The sequence below is a fragment of the Poecilia formosa genome, unplaced genomic scaffold (genome assembly GCF_000485575.1).
Source record: "Poecilia formosa unplaced genomic scaffold, Poecilia_formosa-5.1.2 Scaffold146, whole genome shotgun sequence".
Taxonomy (NCBI): Eukaryota; Metazoa; Chordata; class Actinopteri; order Cyprinodontiformes; family Poeciliidae; genus Poecilia; species Poecilia formosa.
Window position 1 is genome coordinate 909,657 of NW_006800085.1, and position 19,287 is coordinate 928,943.

A 19,287-nucleotide genomic window follows, 5' to 3' on the forward strand; every position below is an offset into this window, starting at 1 on the left:
CTAATCCCTGGCGGCTGCTTTCGCTTTTCTGTACAGTCTTCATGAGCTGGTTTTATGTGACAGTTCTACACCTGAACAAAATGTCTGTCTGCAGCTTAAAGTGTAACTTATAGGTCTATTAAATTCGGTCCTCAGCCCGCGTCATGCTGCATTAGCAAAGTGAACAGCAGACCGAAAAGACTGGCAGTCATAAAAACGGTTCCACAGATATTCTTTAAATGTTGGAGTAAAACATGTACCTCGACATACAGAATAGCACAAGGACAAAAACATTAAATTCCAAAAATAGTTTAATAATCAGAAAGCATCATGATAATAAGGTGCTGAACTAGTGAATTATCAAAACAAATTGAACAGAGACTATAATCCTTTTAATAAATTAGTCGGTAAGTGTCAAGGAAAATTTATGGTTTCGTACCACAAAACAAGCTTGAAATTATTTACTCTTTTCCAACAGAGTATGAGAAATATTGAGGTTTTCTACAGTTATATATTATTTGGATGATGGTAGTAAAGAACACTCCGATTTATTCCTCAGTTACAATTCAGCCCCCCATCCCCAGGTTTCACATTTATTTAAAAAACATAAATAAATATCTCAAATAATTATGCATTGATTCTGTTGCTGAATTATTTAGAAGTCTAACTGGCAGTAAAGTTGAAAATTGAGCACAATTCCCATCTTACCTTCTTTCTTTTCATCTTCAAACCCTTTTTTTCAAAATTGTCCTCACTCAGCTCTATCCTACTTTTAATAACTTGCATGAAACAAATCTAACCCGAGTCGTCACTTCCTCGCATCATAAAGTCAGACGGAAAGATCTTTCATAAATCCTGCACAAAGTCACGGTTTTTCAGTTCACTGTCAAGTTATGTTAGCAGACCAGAGAAGATGCTGACAGAAATAGGCATCCGACTCTAACCTGTCAACTACAGAGCCTGACGTTACAGTTTTGATGTCAAACTGAAGCAACATGAGAGCTCGCTATTCTTTTGTATTTTCCCCAGCTTTTGCTAAATTTACTTTTATTCTAATGCTCTCTACCATGTTATAAATCAGCACCATTAAAATGAACAATGATTAAGGTGTTATTTTAAACCATTAACCAAAAGCAAAGTCTATTTGCAAAGTACAAGTAGTGGAATAAAGTTTTTTTTTTCCTCTCTTTTTTTTTAATTGAATTGAGTTATTCTCTTTTCTTGGACGGCATGTACCATATTCCTTTACATAAAAAAGAAAACATAGGACAATTATGGGATGTTTTAGGCTTCAGATGGTTTCACAACTAATTTGAAGTACAGCAGCTTGTGCTGACAGCAGATTTTTATTGAAAGGAAGCAGAAACTCTCCACCTGTAGTCACTGCTGCGTTTCCTGTCCAAACCATCAGCTTTAATTAGCCCATTTGCTGATCAGTCCGCATCCAGAATGCAGTTACCTGACGGTAAATCCCATTGCTCAGCAGTGCAACCATAAAATAAATGATTAAAAGAAAACAACAAAAAAAACATCAGATCTTTTGAATTATCGTTGACCGTTTCCTTGCTTTGGAAATGGTAATTTCACTTGCTGGAAAATGAAATGCTGAGCAAGATAAAAGAATATTAAATTTTTTGTAAAGAGTTCAGAAGCCTACAGTGCCTATTAAAAGCGTTCACCTCCTTGGCTGCTTTCCCCTTTTATTGCTTTTATAGATTCATTATAAAAGTATAAATTTGGCGAAGAGAATTTACAAAACCTAACCGTCTGATATCAAAGTGAAAACGGATTTCTACAAAATAGTGACAAATAAAAATATTTAACATAAAATAAGTGATTGCATAAATATTCACCCAGTTCAAGTCAGCATGTAGTTGAGGCACCTTTGGATGCAATGACAGGTCGTCACTTCTCAATCGGACCTTCTCCTCTGGACGCTGCATTTAAGCTCCATTCTTCCAGGCAAAACTGTTCAAGCTCCATTATGCGTCATAAAATCAGCAGACCTTTTTTTACGTCCTGCCACACATTCTCTGTCAGATTGAGGTCTTGGCTTTGACTGGACCACTTCAGAACATTCACCATGTTGTCCTAAAACCATTTCTGTGTAGCTTTATCTGGATGCTTCAGGTCTTTGTCTTCCTGGGGAATACATGTTGTCCAAAGCCGTGGTTTTCTTTCACTCAGGATTTCTCTACAGTTTTGCTGCATTGATTCTACCCTCTACATTTGCCTTCCATGGCTTGCAGCTGAGAAGCATTCCCTCAGCATGATGCTGACACCACCATGCTTCACATTGGGGATGGTGTATTTGTGGTGATTGTTTGTGTTTGGTGTCCTCTGACGAGCTTCTTGTCTGGTAGCTGAAAAGCTCCTTGTTGGTCTCATCACCAAAGAACTTTCTTCACCATCAGTTTTACCACAGCTGCTATGAGTAACTTTCTCATTGCAGCACTGAACTACGTCAGTCACGTCAAAGAGGTTGAATATTTATGCAATCACTTATTTTATGGTAAGTATTTTCAGTTACTTGTTGTTATTTTACAGAAAGATTTTTAATTTTCCATTGAAGAGGGTTTTTTTTGCAATATTTTGTCAAAAAAAAAAAAAATTTGTCCATGTTTGATTTATAAAGGGGATAAAAAAAGAAACACATTCAAGGTGATGAGTATTTTTTCATAGGCGCTGTATATTATAGACAATATAATGCTGTTTTAAGATGCTGCTTTAAGGCTTTTGTATTTTTATCAGAAATCTGACGTGTCTACTTTGACCCGTTTTTAACAAAATGCATGCCTGCAGCTTTGCGCATTACGTAACTTCATGCAGAGTATATCCGTTTTCGCCTCAGTCTACAGATTGCCTTTTCAGATTTGCCTTCCTTCATGTCAAATAAGCGATGTTTTACTTCCTTCCTGTTTATTTTTCCCCCTTCCACTCTGTCTCATCATTGCTTCTTATCCCCTGTGTTCCAGCTTCCTAGCAAACACTTTTCTCTTTTTTAACTACACTGTAGCTTTCTGTCTGACAGTGTGAGTTTCTTCGTTGCAGCAGAATGTCATGGAAGCAAATTATAATCAGGATTTTAACTAACAGACGAAAAAGTGCCACAAGTGGCATGTTCAAGAATAACCATCTTTTATGTCGCACAGCCCCTGGCACGGAGCTACATGTTCATTGCCGTATCCAATCAGGGTGTTTTCTTTTGGTCATGTGACAGAGGCATCCTTCTGCCTTCTTCTGTTTGTGACAGGCAGGGTGAGAAGCAAGGAGGGAGAATAAGAAGGACAAAGACACAAGTAAGCAGGGAAGCACAAACAGAAAAAGGAAAATGAGAGACAATTAAATTGAAATATATATTTAAAATATAGTTAAACTTGGGAAAGGAACGAGCTTTAGCTGTGGAGTTAAAGAAAGATGATGGATATTACAGAGACATGAACCAAGAAAAGCTGGAAAATCCTGAAAAAAAAATATAGAAAGCAAATATAGACACAAACCTACAACAGCAGAATAATAACATGCAGAACAGAGGGTCATTAAGAACACATCTTCATGTGTTTAGATCCAATGACATTAAGCAGAGCCCTAAAATGTCCTCTCAAGTGAAAATGACCAACAATATCTCTATTTGTTAAGCAACTATATAATGTTTGAAATAATAATGCAACTTTTACAATAGTCTTACATTAGTACACTAATGTAAAAGACTAATTACGCGGTATGCGATTCCTTCCATTTATAATCTACAAATGTATGCAGTTATGTTACCTGAGAGGGTTGGCCTTCCTGCTGAGCAACAAAGTACTCTCACAGCAGCAGAACGACTTTCAGTCCAATTCTACATTATTGTGTGCAGATGTGCCTTTTGATAAACCAGAAGAGTTTTGATCCACCATCTTGTGGACGTGTGTATTAATGATATAGAGCGTGAAGTTTAACTGTTTGTGTCCAAGGCCTCTTTGATGCCTGCAGCACAGAAGACGCTTTTCAGAAACAATGGAAGATTTTTAACCTGAAGCTAAATCAGTTCTCTGAAATCGTTAAAATATCTAATTAACTTGATGCTTCTACTATACAATTTGATTTTTTCTGATATAAACAAGGCATCCACAACATGTCCAAGCCCTTCTGCCGTTCTGTTGCTCCTTTTTTAGATGCAGCAAGTTGTCTAAAAGCCAGTAAGCTGCTGTGTGACTAGCTGCTTTGCTATTTGTATTAGCAAGTAATTGTACCCAATAAAAGGGGCCATTGAGAGCAACTTGACAGAACCTGCTCACAAAATCCCTGGTTTTTATTTATTTATTTATTTATTTATTTTATAGCCAAACATTCTTCAAATACCTTCATTTTCTACAAACTAAGGTTTAAAATCTCATAAAATACCTTCCCATAAAGTATTCATTATTAGTCTTGGAGGAGTTTCAGTGAAAAACCGTTTAATAGCTTTTTTACTTATTTGACAACATGAAGTAAAGAGCTTAGAATTCCCATGAAACAAAAATCACTGTGGTAGATGGAACTGCATAGCTCCATTTTGTTTTTAATGAAACAAATTAGACGAGATGGTCTTCTCCTAAAGTAATCTTATGAGTAACGTAGGTAAGCGACACCAGACATTGACATGAATTTCTAACAAAAAAAAATAAAAAATCAACACCTAGATTAAAACAACAGTAAAAGAAACCCAATTATAGTTTGAAAAGCAAGGATATGAGCAGTCTAGTCCCGGAACAACATCAAAAATGACCTTTATGGTTGCAATCAATATTTAGTTCCCCTCTTATCAAGCAGTAAAGTCGATCTGTTGGAGAGATTCAGCATCATATCCGTCTGAACACGCAGTTGGCAGCATTAAACAGAAATGTGTTTATACATCAACAATGTAATTAGGGTTTTCCTTCAACTCCTTCCCAGTGACACATCAGTAAACAAACTGCAAAGCCATAATTAGCAAAGCCCAATTAAACATTTAATGTCAGGTTCCAGCCATGACACCGGAAAATTTTCACATTGCACAGCAATAAGCCACAGCAAAAGAGGAGGATGCAATAAAAGAAATGTCATGAAGCATATACATATATTAAAAATTTGTCTTATTAATTGAAATTAAATATATTTCCCTTGCTATTCTAACATATTTTGTGGTAAGATTTTTTTTTTTTTACTTTTTAGTTTCAGATGGAAAAAAAACATCAAAAATAAACAACATAATGGATAATAATAATAATAATAATAATAATAATAATAATAATAATAATAATGGGATGCAAGTAAGAATCGCTCAAAAGTGAAATTATGACTGAAAAAGCCAAAGAAAAAGTATTTATCTTCCCTACAAGTGTCTTCTGTTTGATGATTTTGATGTTGAAGTTTTTCAGATCAACCAAGTTTTAACCTCGTCTTCAAAACATCTTGACGCAAATTCAACTTTGCGCCAATTTTTTGTTTTTTCAACAGAGTCCTAACTCTGGTTCTAAACCCTGGTAACAGCCAAGAACTAATTCAACGCTGGACCACTTTAATCAGGAGCAAGATCAAATCAAAACGCTGTGAAGCATTCACAAAGACCTTTTGTTTCTTAAAACGGCATTAATAAATTACATTTGTATTTAAAGAGGCTGTGACTGTCTGATATTTAGGTCTGTTTGATATTCCAAACGTGTAAGTGTAACAGAAAAGCAAAAACTGAATACATTTATGAGGGGCCAAATGAGTGCAATTGAGAGCATAATATTAAAAGAAAGGGGAGAAGAAAGCCAAGTGTCCCGAGACATCTCTCTGATTAAGGACTTTCAGCTGACACTATAATTAAATATGGATAGGCTGCAGAGCTCTCCCTCTCACACACACACGCGCGCGCACACACACACACACACACACACACACAGAAATAAACATTAAGCTCTCCACTTCCTCTGCTGATTTAGGTTCTGGTAAGTTGTGTATAATTCTCCTAAAAAAAGGTCATTTGCAGTTACATAAATCCTCATTCATGCATATATATCATTTCTGTATCACTAGAGAGTTGGAATAAAACAAGTACAGTTTTTAATGGCTAACAGTGAAATAAAGATGATCGGTGTTAACATGGACCCGTTTTATTTTGAAAAACCAAAATAGGAAATATTGCAGGACTACTGAGACAGAATTTAGACATAGACATAACTCTGCTTTAAACTTTAAATAACATTTTGAAACAAATCTCAAGTTTCCAAGTAGCTTAAAGTGCATTTTGTGATCTATCCATGACACAAGCTAATATAAAAAAAAACAGTATCACTGTAATTGTGCTCAACTATCTAATGCAAAAAGTCAGACTCTAACCCTCCTTTAAACACAACAAAAACAACCAATTTTGCAGCAGGTTTTCCACCTAACCCAACAGTAAATGTGAACTTTATGTCCCTTCCTGAAAGGCTCCTACAGTTCATCATGAATCCCCGATGCATCTACATGATCACATTTCTAAGAATCTTATGCATTGGACTCATCACTTGCACCCACACACAGCTTCTTACCTCCACAAAGATGAAACAGGGGATGATGGAGTAGCTGCGTAAAGTGTTGTGGGACGCCATCTTGTCTCCAAGGAGACTATGCGCTCTTAAGATTCAAAGGAGTTCACTCTGTGAAAAACATAAAAAAACATCAAGTGTCAGTTGTCATCTGATCACATCACACACTTCCTACCCCGTCGCAATCTGTTTTAGCGGAACTACCACTGTGATATTGATGTGCCACTTGGAACAAGAAGATCGATTGCTCTCAATATTTGATCAATCACCTAGTCAATGAAATCTACCAGATTTTCCTTCGTAGGCTCCGATTAGCAGAACATTTTTTTTTCCTGTAAAATGTAGTAAATCCAAAAACTACCACTTTATGTGGCCGGTAAACATATCAGACCATTTTTCATTAACTTTGCTTTGAGTGTTCAAGAAAGAATTGTGCTATCTGACAATAATAATATAATGGGAAAATAATAGTTTTTTTCCTTGGTTTGGTTTTTTTGAAAATGTTGGCCTCGAGACTCAAAGCGAATTTTAAGTCAGGAAAAAATATTTGTGGAAACGTTATCCAAAGGCTTTGAAGTGACACTTGCATTTCCACAGAAACAATTACATGTGTGACAAAAGACATTCTTCTCAAATCAAATCAAATGTTATTTGTGCAGCACATTTCAGCAACAAGGCAGTTCAAAGTGCTTTACACCATAAAAACACAAAAAAAACAACTAAAACGTTACATTTTTCCAAGTCCCATCATTTACACATCAAATGTTGGTTTGTGTTTCTTTAATTATGATACAAAAGCAGCTCTAAATTTTTAGTCCACATTCAACTCAGTGTTTCAGCTGTTACACAATTTTCTGGAAATTCTCAGTGTTTGGGATGCAGAGCAGACCAGAACCAGAAGACTTGAGCGGCCTGGAAGGTTGATACAACAACAGCAGATCTTTAATGTCTTGTGGTGCCAAACCGTTCAGTGATTTATAAACTAACAGTATTTTAAAGTCTATTCTCTGAGCTACAGGGAGCCAGTGTAATGACTTTTTAACCAGAGTGATGTGCTCTGTCTTCCTGGTTTTAGTGAGAAGCTTAAGTACAGTTTTTTTTTAAGTTTTTTTTTAAGTCAGATTAATTGTGGGCATTGGGAATGTGTGGGAAAAAAGCTGGATTTGTGCTGGTTAGAGACAGAACGGCTGCCATTTATTTTTAAAAAGCAGCTGTATTAAATGTTGTTTGATTCTTGATCAAATTCAAAATGTTGTTGGTAGTTGATTGAAATGAAGAAAAAAAAAACTTATAAAAATTACTGAGAAATGTATGTCCTTAATTGAGATCAAAATAACACCAGAGAACAAGTTTTAACTGAAAAACAACAGCTGTGTTTACATTTAGCAAAACTAAGTCTCAACTCTAAATTGATGGAACTGATTCTTTTCATGTCGTTTTGTAAAATGGGCAGGAATGTCTTCTTTCTGGCTTGTATTGCGTTAGCTGTGTGATGTAATAAGAGGTCCCTGCTCATTTTAAAAGAAATGGGCGGTTTTTAAAAGCTCATTTCATAAAGATAAAAACATCTGATTACATTGTAATTACTGCTGATTTAAAGCTCTGACCCTCAGTCGATATTAAGTGGTCATGAATGTTTCATGAAGTTATAATTGCCTTTAATTGCCTATTAGGGAATAAAGTTCCTAATTTGAGCTTCTGTCGTTTTACTGCACAATCCTGAATAATGAATGGAGTGAACACAGAATATATCAGCCTCTGCAGAACCTCTCTGCTGTAGAAAACAAACGTAATGGCACCAGTACAACCAGCAGATGTGAAAATATATTACGTCACTGATCACACCCTTTGCACAGGCATGAATCTCATTTTGGATTTCACAAGTGGTAGAAGAGAAAACTGGTCAGCTTTTATCTTAAACAAACCTTTTATTGCAAAAATAATCTGTAAAATGCAAAGACGATACGTAGTATTTTCAAATGTGAGCAGTTAATGATGTACCTCCATTCACCAGGCAGATTTTCTGGTGAAGTGGGTTGAGTGGTGACTGTCCTGACAATTAAAAATAACCTTTTCTTGCGTCTTTGAACGCACCGCGACTAAGTGGAACTTGAAACACTTTGTTGTGAATCACCGAGTGGAGAGGACACAGGGTTAGACATTTGAAGCATCTGCATTGTGCTTAAATCTAAAGTCAGAAAAATAATAAAAAAGGACAGGGTTTTTCCCAGTGAAGTTCAGGTTGTAGTCCCAGCAGCCACTCTGAGTGCCTTTGATTTAAGTGCAGCTTAATTTATAAAACTTATAATTTGCAATCAAGAGGCAAATATGCACTTTTCTGTTTGGTCTTATGACCATCAAGATATACTTTTCGGTGTGCATGGTTATAATTAAGAGAAGAGATTGTTTATTATGGTGCACTTTAATATTTTTGAAATATGCAAAACAAGTCTAAAAATGTAAATAAAATAAAATAAAATAAAATAAAAAAGGAAATCAGAATTGGAAAGAAGAGAGTAATTCTTTTAAGACATACTTATTTGCAAATATTTCCAAACAACAACATGTAGGGCACTATTTGTACAACTTCTGTGACACGTAACCTTTTCAGTTGTTGACAGATATTTATCAAAACACATTTGCAATTCAGCCAGAACTTAGAAAAATGTTATTTTGTGCACTGCCAGACCTTGACCAAAATTGAACATGGCAAAGTGAAATTGGTTTCTTGGTACAAATACTAAAACAAATGTATGCAAGTTGATTTTCAAACTTTATTTTATGTTTTTTTATTTTATTTTTTTGCAACAAAGCATTTCCAGTGCTCAACCAGTTCTGCTGTAGCCAGTTGTTAACTGGTTCTATATACGGTTGAACTTGGTTTTCGTCAGCCAGAGAGCCAGTTCAGAGTCATGTCATTGCTTCAGTCAGAAGATGCCTTATGACAAGACTTTTAAGAATGCGTAGTCCCACAAACACAGTATTGCTTTAAAAAACAAAAACAAAAGAGAACAGAACACAATAATTCCATTCAATCATATTTTTAAATATATTGGTATGTAGTGATGTTAAACCGAAACTAAACATATTAAAATATTGTCACTTCTCTGTTTGGAACAAAAAGCCCGCAGCACATTATGAAGTGGCATCAAGAGCTATTATTTCACTATTGTTGAAATAGCAGCTACTATTATTATTGTTGTGTAAAATTATTCCAGACTGAAACCATCGGTCTGCTAACTGAAAACCTCTCACGTTCGCTGCGTCCAACTCCTGTGCCAATCTGAAACTAAACACTTCAATCTCCTTCAGTCACTACACCCTGACAGCCAGTATTGATGTTGGCAGGTCTAATCAGTCCCTAAGTGGCTGTCCCTAACCCATTTAACACTCCACCCGACCTGCTCAGGGCTGCATTAGATGCCAAAAATCAGTTCGTTTCCCAGTACTTAAAAGCAATTCGCTGGAGTTTCAGCAAAACAAATCTGTAAGAGTGTCAATGAAACACAACCTGCAGCGGAAGACTCCGGTCCCGTACAGATCATTCCTCTTTGTGCCGTCTTCTAATCTATCTTTGTCTTCGCTTGAAGGAAGCTCAGCGCAAACATTAACTCGCTGTCGTCGCAGAGCCGGAGGAAACTCACTCTCCTTTTCAAGGACGCGTCAACCGGGCGGAGAGCCGTCGAGTGAATTTAAACTGAGGTTCTCCGTTTTATGGATGATGCTCGCACGGTTCTCTGAAACCGCAAGCATTCACCTGAAAAGGCTTCTTGGACGCCTGAAGGAACCTGCATGGCATGAAATTAAAAAAAATATATATATATATTTAAAAAATCCATAAAAATAGTTCTACCAAAAAACCAATGCAATCCATCTCAATCCACTTTCAATGATCTCCTCAAACTCAGTGACATTTCATATCCGCAGAAGGGAGAAACAATAGTTTATTTTTTTTTTTTTATTGCTGTAAAAAAAATCCACTAGAATTAAATTAAATGACCATGCTAATGAAGTGTACTTAAAAAAAAATCTAATACAACATGAGGGGTTTTTTAGTGTTTCCCTTAAACTGCTGAAATTATTTACGTGCATTACCTGCAGCTTATATCAATGAAACTCCCATCACAATAAAATAATAATTAAGCACCTAAATCAGCATGTTCTGAATTTCTCTGATCTCTCTGCAAAGTCAGATTTTCTGCTTCATTCATTTTATGATCTATTCAAAACTAAAGCAGTGTTCCACTACAGGATGTGAGTGGAAGAAAATGGCTATTAAAATAAAAGTTTAAAGTCATTATATTATTTTATGATGTTGTTCTTATGTAAAACTCACATTTTGGAATTGTAGTCAAAATTAAGGGGAGGTTTCATCAGACAGCAACACATGCAACCACAAACTCTATTTTACTGAAGCAAAAAGGTTTCGGTCTTGAAGCCCTAATCTTCAGTCCAAACCTGCAGTATATATGAGGTTGTAACAGGTGGAGTAGAAGCAATGCTTGGGAGAAATTCCTGCAGCTCCTTAAGGGTTGCTGTTGGCTTCTTGGCAAACTCTTTAACACAAATCTGCATTGTCCTTTTCGCTTGTTTTGGAGAAACGTCCAGTTTTTGTAATTTCACTTTTTGCCTGCGTTTCCTCCAAATTTTGTCGACTACTTTTATAGTGCCATACAATATGAACATATACATCTTTATAAAATGAGATACCCAGGATCATTTGCTGTAAGCTCTCTGTGAACTATAGCTTTAGTTAAAGGGTAGCAGAAGCTGGTTTTAGATTCACCAGATTCATAATTGATGACAGGTGTGAATTCATGAAACTGAATGAGGAATGAATCAGAATTAAAAGAACACTTTCGAGCACCACTCCAGTAAAAATATACTGACTCATTGGATTTTGAGTAAAACCCAGTCTTCTATCATTGTAGTAGCAAAAACACTCACACTTCTTTCTATTAAGGTCAATAATCTGTGACTTCACACAAATTGCAGCCTGAGCCACAAAGGAAATCTATCTGCTTGTGTGGCCCAGTCAAAGTCCAGACCTGAAGCCAACTCAGAATCTGTGCCAAGACTTTAAAATTGATGTTCACAGATTCTCTCAATCCAATCTGACTGAACTTTAGTTGTAAAAGAGTTTCTCAATCCGAGTTTCTCAATACCTCAAAAGAACTGCAGCTGTGGTCTACAATACTGACTCAAGAGAGCAATCAAATATGGCTTCCAACAAGAATAGAAGGTTTGCAGCTACCTAAGCGTCCAAACAAGCTGAAAATTCACTTATCAATTCCTATCGAAATGTTAAATCTGTTGAGCTCTTTGTTAAAAAACAAATATAAAACCTTGCAGGCTGACTTTTCTTTTTTCTTTTTTCCCCTCTACGTAGGGTCAGAGTACAGAGACAATGCATTTGGAGAAATATGGGAATGTGACAGTTTTACTGTGAACATGATGATTTCACCAGAGGCTCTGTGACAGATGATTCAAATAAAAAAAAATAATAAAGGGCCCACACTCCATGTCAAACAGTTTACACCACACTCATTTATTTTGCACTCAGCAGACCGGACGCACAGCTCAGAACAATTGAGCCTATAGTCACGGTAAGAGCTTAACACAATTTATCTTCTCCCAGAACCTCAAGACATTTTTAAAAAGAATACGCTCCAAAAACAATATCCAAGGAGAATTTTTATTCTAGTTAAGAGCCAGTTAATTACAGTCAGAAGTGACAAGATCAGATCATCTACCCAGGGGCAAGCTCATCAAACGAGTCGCCCACAGGACTTGTCAGCACTCATCAGTATCTCCGCAGCCCAACCACTCAGCTGTGATGGCTTTTTCTAGTTGTGACTGTGCTCCAATCAGAGACAGCAGGGGCTGGAAGTGAAATATTGAGCCCAGAAATATCACATCTGAAAACCCATCTCCTGATCTCCAGTTGATTTTTGTCCCTGCAGAAAGATGACGACTGATTGAGAGTTGTTTACCTGCCACAGCAAGTTTGGCATCGAGTGGAAAATCAGAAGCTGGGTCTGGAAACCTTAAATGATTTCCTTCCATTGTCACATTCTTATCTTTATGCGCTCCTGGATTGAGCTAGAATTGCATTTTGCTTAAACTACAGCACTTCTTGTGCTTTTACAAACGGGCTGGTGCGACTACTTTAAAACCTTTCCATTTCAATTTAAGGTTAAAAGAAGAAAATGCTGCATCCACAGTAGGTACAACATTTGCAAAACAAAACAGACTGAAAAATCTTATTTCTTACATCTTATTTCACAGGTCCACAAATGCTAGTTCCCACCTAGAGTATTTTTTTTTCTACACACAGTCTAGTTTTACCACTTGTGAATGAAAGAAGTACATTGTGCCTTCCTACCCTGATTTTGTCCAGACTTACTGCCATTTCATCCATATAAACAAACTGTTTATATGGATGCTAAGCAGTTCATTTCTCGTTAGATTTTTCTAAAATTATAGTAATCGTTTTGGCCAGGACCAAAACTACTCTAAGAGTGAATCAAAGCCTCAGGAAGATGACAAAAGATCCCAGAACAAGAGTCAAAGCAGGCGCCTTAGTTAAGATCAGTGTTAAAGATTCAACAATAAGAAATAAACTAAGAAAAAAATTGCATCTTCACGTAAAGACCTGTCTCACATGTGCCTAAAAAAAATCTTCATCAACCTCAAGACTTTTGGGAAAATATCCTGTGTACTGCAAAGACTAAAGTGGAGCTTTTTGTAAGTTGTGCATCCTGTTACATCTGGCATAAAAAAGAAAATCATACAGTTAAATATGGCGGCGGTAGAGTCATGGCATGGGGCTGAATTCCTGCTTTGCAATCTGAATTGATGGAAGCATAAACTCTGCTCTTTACCAGAAAATCTTGAAGGTAAACTTTCAGCCAACAGCTTGTGAAGCTCAAGTGCACTCGAATTATGCAGCAGGAAAATGCTCTGAAGCACACCAGCAAATCCACCTCTGAATGGGAAAAAATGACCCACAAGATTAGTTTTGGAGTGCATGAAAATCCAACTGAGATGCTGTAGCACCTCAAGTAGACTGTTCATGTTTGAAAAACATCAAATGTGACTTAATTAAAACATATTTGCAGACAAGAGTGAACCAAACTGCCCCTGCAGCAACTTGTTGCCCACTATTGCAATTTTTGCCAAGGGTGCCACAATCAGCAATTCCAGTTCAGTGCAAAATTGACACCCATGGCAGATTAAACTTTTAATTTCACCAACATGTTTCTCCTGACGATAAGCAACGTTAACGTTTCGGAGAGGTCCGCCCAAACATAAAAACCGCTCAGTAATTATAAGAAGGGTACGAAAAGGAAACGCTCTTTTTCATATTGTTTTAGGGGTTTTATCTTTTCAGAGATGCCCATCTCATTAAACAAACATCAGAGCCAAAGCTGCCTCCTTTTTGATGTTTCTAATATACTCGGATGTTTGTGGTGTAATTTTTTGAAGCCGCTGACTATTGAGAGGAGGAAATTAGCTTTTTTGTTTTTTGGTACCTTTATGCAGTGTTTTGTATCGTCAGTCTTTTGTTCTTCAGCTCCTCAAGCTGATTTTCAGTTTCTTGATTTTTACTATAAAGCCTCAGAAAAATCTTGCCTGCAAACAGTCCAAGTGTTCAGCAGTTGATATTCAGCTACAATGAAACTCAAGGAGGTTTTTTGGATGCGCAAACACTCCAGCTGTCACCAGATAGCAAATATGCACTTTGCAGCTTGTTGAGAAAAAGATTCACAGATAACAGGATATGCAGATCTCATTTTTCTTTTGCTTCTTCCCTCCTCTTCTGCTGTCTGCACAACAGCTTCCTGAGACTGAAACAGTAAAGTCCCATGGCTAACACTCTTGCCAACAGAGAATCTTTGGTGCTAAAAATAGTTTCCAATCCTCCCTTGTAGCACTTTTTAAAGTGCTCCATGGGAATTTTTTTTTCATACTGTAAAGTCATTGCTTTTCTTACAAAGCCAACTTCTGACAAAACCAGAATCTAAATATCACCCTGGGATAGAATAGTCACAATCTTCCATTATATTATATTTTAGAGAACTGCTGTTGCAAGCTTTCTCTAACATCCTAAAAGAATACAGACATGCACATATACGCAAGTGAAAGTTAACATGAAAGATAACCTCCATCTTTCCAATCCATTCTCCCCAAGGTGTTAAACATCAGACAGAACACTGAATTCAATCAGGTGTGGGGAGAGGGATGAGCAAATCGAGAAACAGAAAGTACAAGAGTGGGACAAAAAAAGGACACAGAGAATTAGAGATAAAAAAAAAACTGAAAACTTGCATAGTTTTATTTGGTGAGAAACTTATCCTATTCTATGTGCAGAGGCTTGTCTTTATCAATGGTTTTACAAGGTTTACTAAACTGATTGACCATAACATTATTAAGATTTGCCCAAGAGCTTGCTGGTCCCCATTCGGTAGCAAATCAGCCCTGACCCATGGCAGCAAAGACTCCACCAGACCCCTGAAGGTGCGCTGTGGTGTCTGGCACCGACATGTAAGCAGCAGATCTTTTAAGTCCTGGAAGCTGAAAGATGGGCTCGCCATGGATCAGAGTAGTTTATCCGGCACATCCACAGATGCTCCACTGGAGAACTTAAAAATCAAGTCAACACCTCAAGCTTGTTGTTCTCCTTAAACCACCACCTTGGTAACGCAGTGTTGTGCTGCTCCACTCTGCTGCTCCAACTTGGTTTTGCCCACCACCAGCTGAAAGCTGCAATAAGGAATGAGCTCTTCCCAGACTAGTCTGATGTGGCGTGCTTGAAGAAGACATCAGGCACCTGACTGTCGGTACCAGGTGTGCCAGATGCTCAAAACAAGCATCAATAGTGGAATAAGCTGCTTGGCACTGGCAGATAGGATTTGGCAAGTTTTGTTATGGATGCAGTCCACATACTCAACCCTGCTGCTCAATCCATAAATACATGTTCCTTACAAATGTGGAACAACTCGAGGGAAAGTAAGCAGGCTGTCCAACAGCACCATTTATTGCCAAGAAGCATTGTTCTAACAAAAACAAAAGTCAGAAAACTCTGATTTCCCTGTTTTTGCCAAATTTGTTTTTATCTTAAAACTGTTTTTACATAGCTGGTTTGCAATACAAAGTACATATGACTTGTAAAAAGAATGGACATTTAAATGACAGGGTTAACAATGGCCTCAAAAATGTTTGAGCTCACTGGCCCAGCTGTCTGTTTTGTCAGTGGTCTTATCCCAGACTTGTGACTAATCTGTCAAATTCAATTATTTCTCATGCATGTGGTGTGACAAAAGAAACAAATCATGCCAACTTGCAAATGAGTCTTTGTAGCTCCTAATTAGCTTTTCGCATTAGTGGTATATTTTTAACATTTGGGAAGCTAAAGTTAAATTAGATTCTATAAACTGCAGTTCCACAACTATTTTGTGCATATGCTTCTGTAAAGCAACACACAATTTGTTAAGGTATAAAAAATGAGTGTTGCTTTGCAGCCCAACAAATGTCACTAAGCAGAAAAAGCCTAGAGGTATCTGCATATGCATGATTAAAAGTTGTTAAGAAAATAAATCCTGACTTCCCATGAGTGTCCCATGTGTTTTCACTTCATTTTAAACATTCAGTGATCCAGTACAAGTTTTTTTTTCTCCTGCTGCCTTGTAACATCTCTGGATTTTAGTCTATAGTGAGATCAAACGGGCTTTTTGATCTGAGCATTCAGCTATTTCAGAATCATCACAATAACATCCGCATTCTCCTTACCCCGGCTGAAGAGAAAGGAAAATCTCACATTTCTGTGCTGCAACTTTTGTTTTAATTAGATTTGTTCCAGCAAAACATTGGGTGAAAATTCTTTTAACTTCTGAACATTTTATGCCACACATAAGAAGCAAGTCTGGATCGGCTTCCCACCGCACATACAGTCTTAGTTTAAATATGAACTCTTATCACATGGTGACAGGAATCTGTAGCTGTTATTCCATATTTAGCTGCATCTGATTCATTACAGGTGAAATTAGCAGCGTCCAAGATGTACAACCTCAAACTGCTGGAGAAAAGCACGAGTTCCCACGAAACCATGAACAGGACTAAGAGGGTATGACCTGCCAAACCACGCAGCAGACCGATGACAGATAGATGGACACATGGGATTTACCAGCCAAAGATAAATGTCAGTTTATTTAGCAAGTTGAGTGGCATTTGAACAGCGACAGCAGCATCACAGTCACAACAAGATGCCAAGTTACACCAATACACATGTTCCTGTTTGTGAAATGGGTCAAAGAGTGGTTTGCCATTTTTTAAGTTTGGTTGTCTTCTTCTGCACTCGTTAGAAAAGAGGAAGGGAAGGCCCAAAGCCATCTCCAAACAAGCCTAAGCCCTAACAGCATTTAAAGCAAACAGATCCTTTCATAATACACTTTAGTTGTGCAAGATAGTTGAAAGGCAGGGTTTTATAAGAGGCAGACCATCATGGATAGATGATGCATCAAATAAAACAGCAGAGGCCAACTACATTTTTCTCTAAAAGAGTTGTCTAACAGACTGTGAGGTGCCCACTCTTGTGCTTAAGACACTTTTTGAAGACGATTATGAAACAAATCAAGCAGATGCGTATTTTTAACAGAAAGACATTTCAATATGTAACAGCAGCTGGGTAGCTTGAGCAGGGTCACCTCTCTGACCATCAAACACATGTATAACAAGTATAGCTTCTCAGGTAAGAAAGCGTGTTGTTATTTTATCATTTTGTTCTTTAATGAGCTCTTTGCGAGTAAAACGTGTTGGCTGACATCCAGGGCATAGAATTAAATGCTTGCGAACTCTTTCAAAACCTCTGGTTGCACCTCAGTAATCTATTTTAACTCCCTTAGACAACGTTTACAACATGCCTTGCATTGAGATGGTACGTTCGGCTTGAACAGCTTCAGTAGTAGGCAGGCTTTTTTGCACAACTTGCACACAACAATGGTCTTTTCCACTGTTCCATCAAATCGCTTTCTGAGGTAAAAATCCATAGTGGACCAAAAAAAGCAGTTTTGTCATCCATCGCTTTGATACAGCCTGTGTATCAGATTCACGGATGTACCAGAAACACAGAAGGAAGGTTCCAGCTCAGGACTTTTGCATTAAAAAAAAGAAGATTTAATTCCATTAAAATTACTTTTAATGCGTTAATGTCCCACTCTTAGATTACATATTTCTGTATGTGAATTGGTATATTTGTACTGTGAAGTGTATCGCAATGACATCTGAATTGAACATAGACAAAATCGGCTTTAGTCTTACACATGGTCAGCCTAACTCTTAGGATCCATCCCCCTTTTTTCTGCTTCTATCAGTCTGCAGCAGGTTGATGGGGTATTCTGACAACTATCCCAAGCCAAAAAATGATCGTGACAATCTTTTTAAACTTACGTTCAAGGGGACAACACTGCAAAGCAGCCCTTCCCTCAATAAAAAAATGCTGCTTTGCAGTGCTGCAGGGACATGCAGTGGACTACACCTGCTTTGCAGATTTGAACTCTATGAGTTTTATGATTGGCCAGGTCTTTTTCTATCAAAAATTTTAACTAACCACTACAGCGTGAAGGTCTTTCTTATGAGTGAATGATTTTAAAATGTATATCTATATGTGGTGATGTTCAAATTTGAAATGCTAAACAGTAAGCCACACTGCAAAATCTGGCAACGCCATTCTAGCTCATCTACCGGGAGATTTATCACCTGTATGTATCAGCGTTTTCAAATAAAGGCAGGGTCACTCATTCTCCAGTGACAGGTCTTATCTCGCCCAATAGGGCCGATCATTCCCAGGGGGCATCGCTGTGACAGATCTATTACCCAATCGAGACACCACCACTGCACTAATAACACTGCCCCCCATGTCTAGATGTAATCAAATTCCTGCTAGCGTTGAGCCATGGAGGAGGTTTATCTGTGATTCCGCCCGTACATGTATGTCTGCGGGTGCGAGACTGCATGGAAAATCAATATTTAGTCCCTTCTCAGGATGGATTTTAGAGATGGGTTCAAATGTCACTTCTTTCTGCAGCTTCACTGGAATCTGATTATTTAAAAAAAAGGGGGAAGAAAGCAGACTGAATTCGATTTGTTTTATCTTGATTTGTAAAACTCAACCTTTTATTGCAAGAATTTTTTCTTTCTTAATGCTTCATGTGCATAAATCCAAAGCTAGATGAATGGATCAAGTAATACAAAGAGATGAAAACAACAGTATCCAGTTTCTGTAAGCAATTTGTTACAGCTGATCAGGATGCATCTTGAATTTCATGTGGACGCTATGATTCATCACTGAGGAAGCGACCTCACACAAGACATGAATTATTTAATCGGCCTCGGTGGACGGTCCACTGTCCTGCAGGATTCCCTCTAATATTTCTGTACCTGGAGACTAGTCACGATAAGTAGCGCATATTTTACCTCAGAAATCTTTCCCGTCACATTTCTATCAACAAATTGAGAATGAATAGTGTCTCATATTTTTATGTGAGGCAGGCATAATAAACATGCATAGATCACAGACCTTTAAGCATAACCTAAATGCAGCTCAAGATTGAACATTTCTCTGCATCCCTTCAGCTTCCCTGTCCCCTACTGAAGAAAAAGTACAACCAGAGCATGGTGCCGCCACCACCATTTTACCTGTTTTTCTTAGAACCAATTTAAAATCTATAATGGCAGTACTTATAGATGTTTTGAGATCAGATGGTAATAAATTCACTTTTTGATATTTGAA

The 19,287-nt window shown here is 37.4% G+C and overlaps 1 protein-coding gene across 4 annotated transcripts in view; it reads right to left on the minus strand.

Moving 5' to 3' along the window:
* The window catches only part of plppr1 (phospholipid phosphatase related 1), a 68,489-nt gene that overhangs the window by 24,449 nt on the left and 24,753 nt on the right, over positions 1-19,287 (minus strand). For 3 of the 4 annotated variants that reach the window (XM_016677044.1, XM_007563281.2, XM_007563283.2), the window contains exon 2: positions 6,501-6,608. In XM_016677044.1, coding sequence (XP_016532530.1) covers positions 6,501-6,560 — 60 coding nt within the window. In that variant the 5' untranslated portion in view covers positions 6,561-6,608. Of the gene's footprint in view, positions 1-6,500; positions 6,609-10,008; positions 10,286-19,287 lie in introns of all 4 variants that reach the window. The other variant, XM_016677043.1, reaches the window with a different exon arrangement.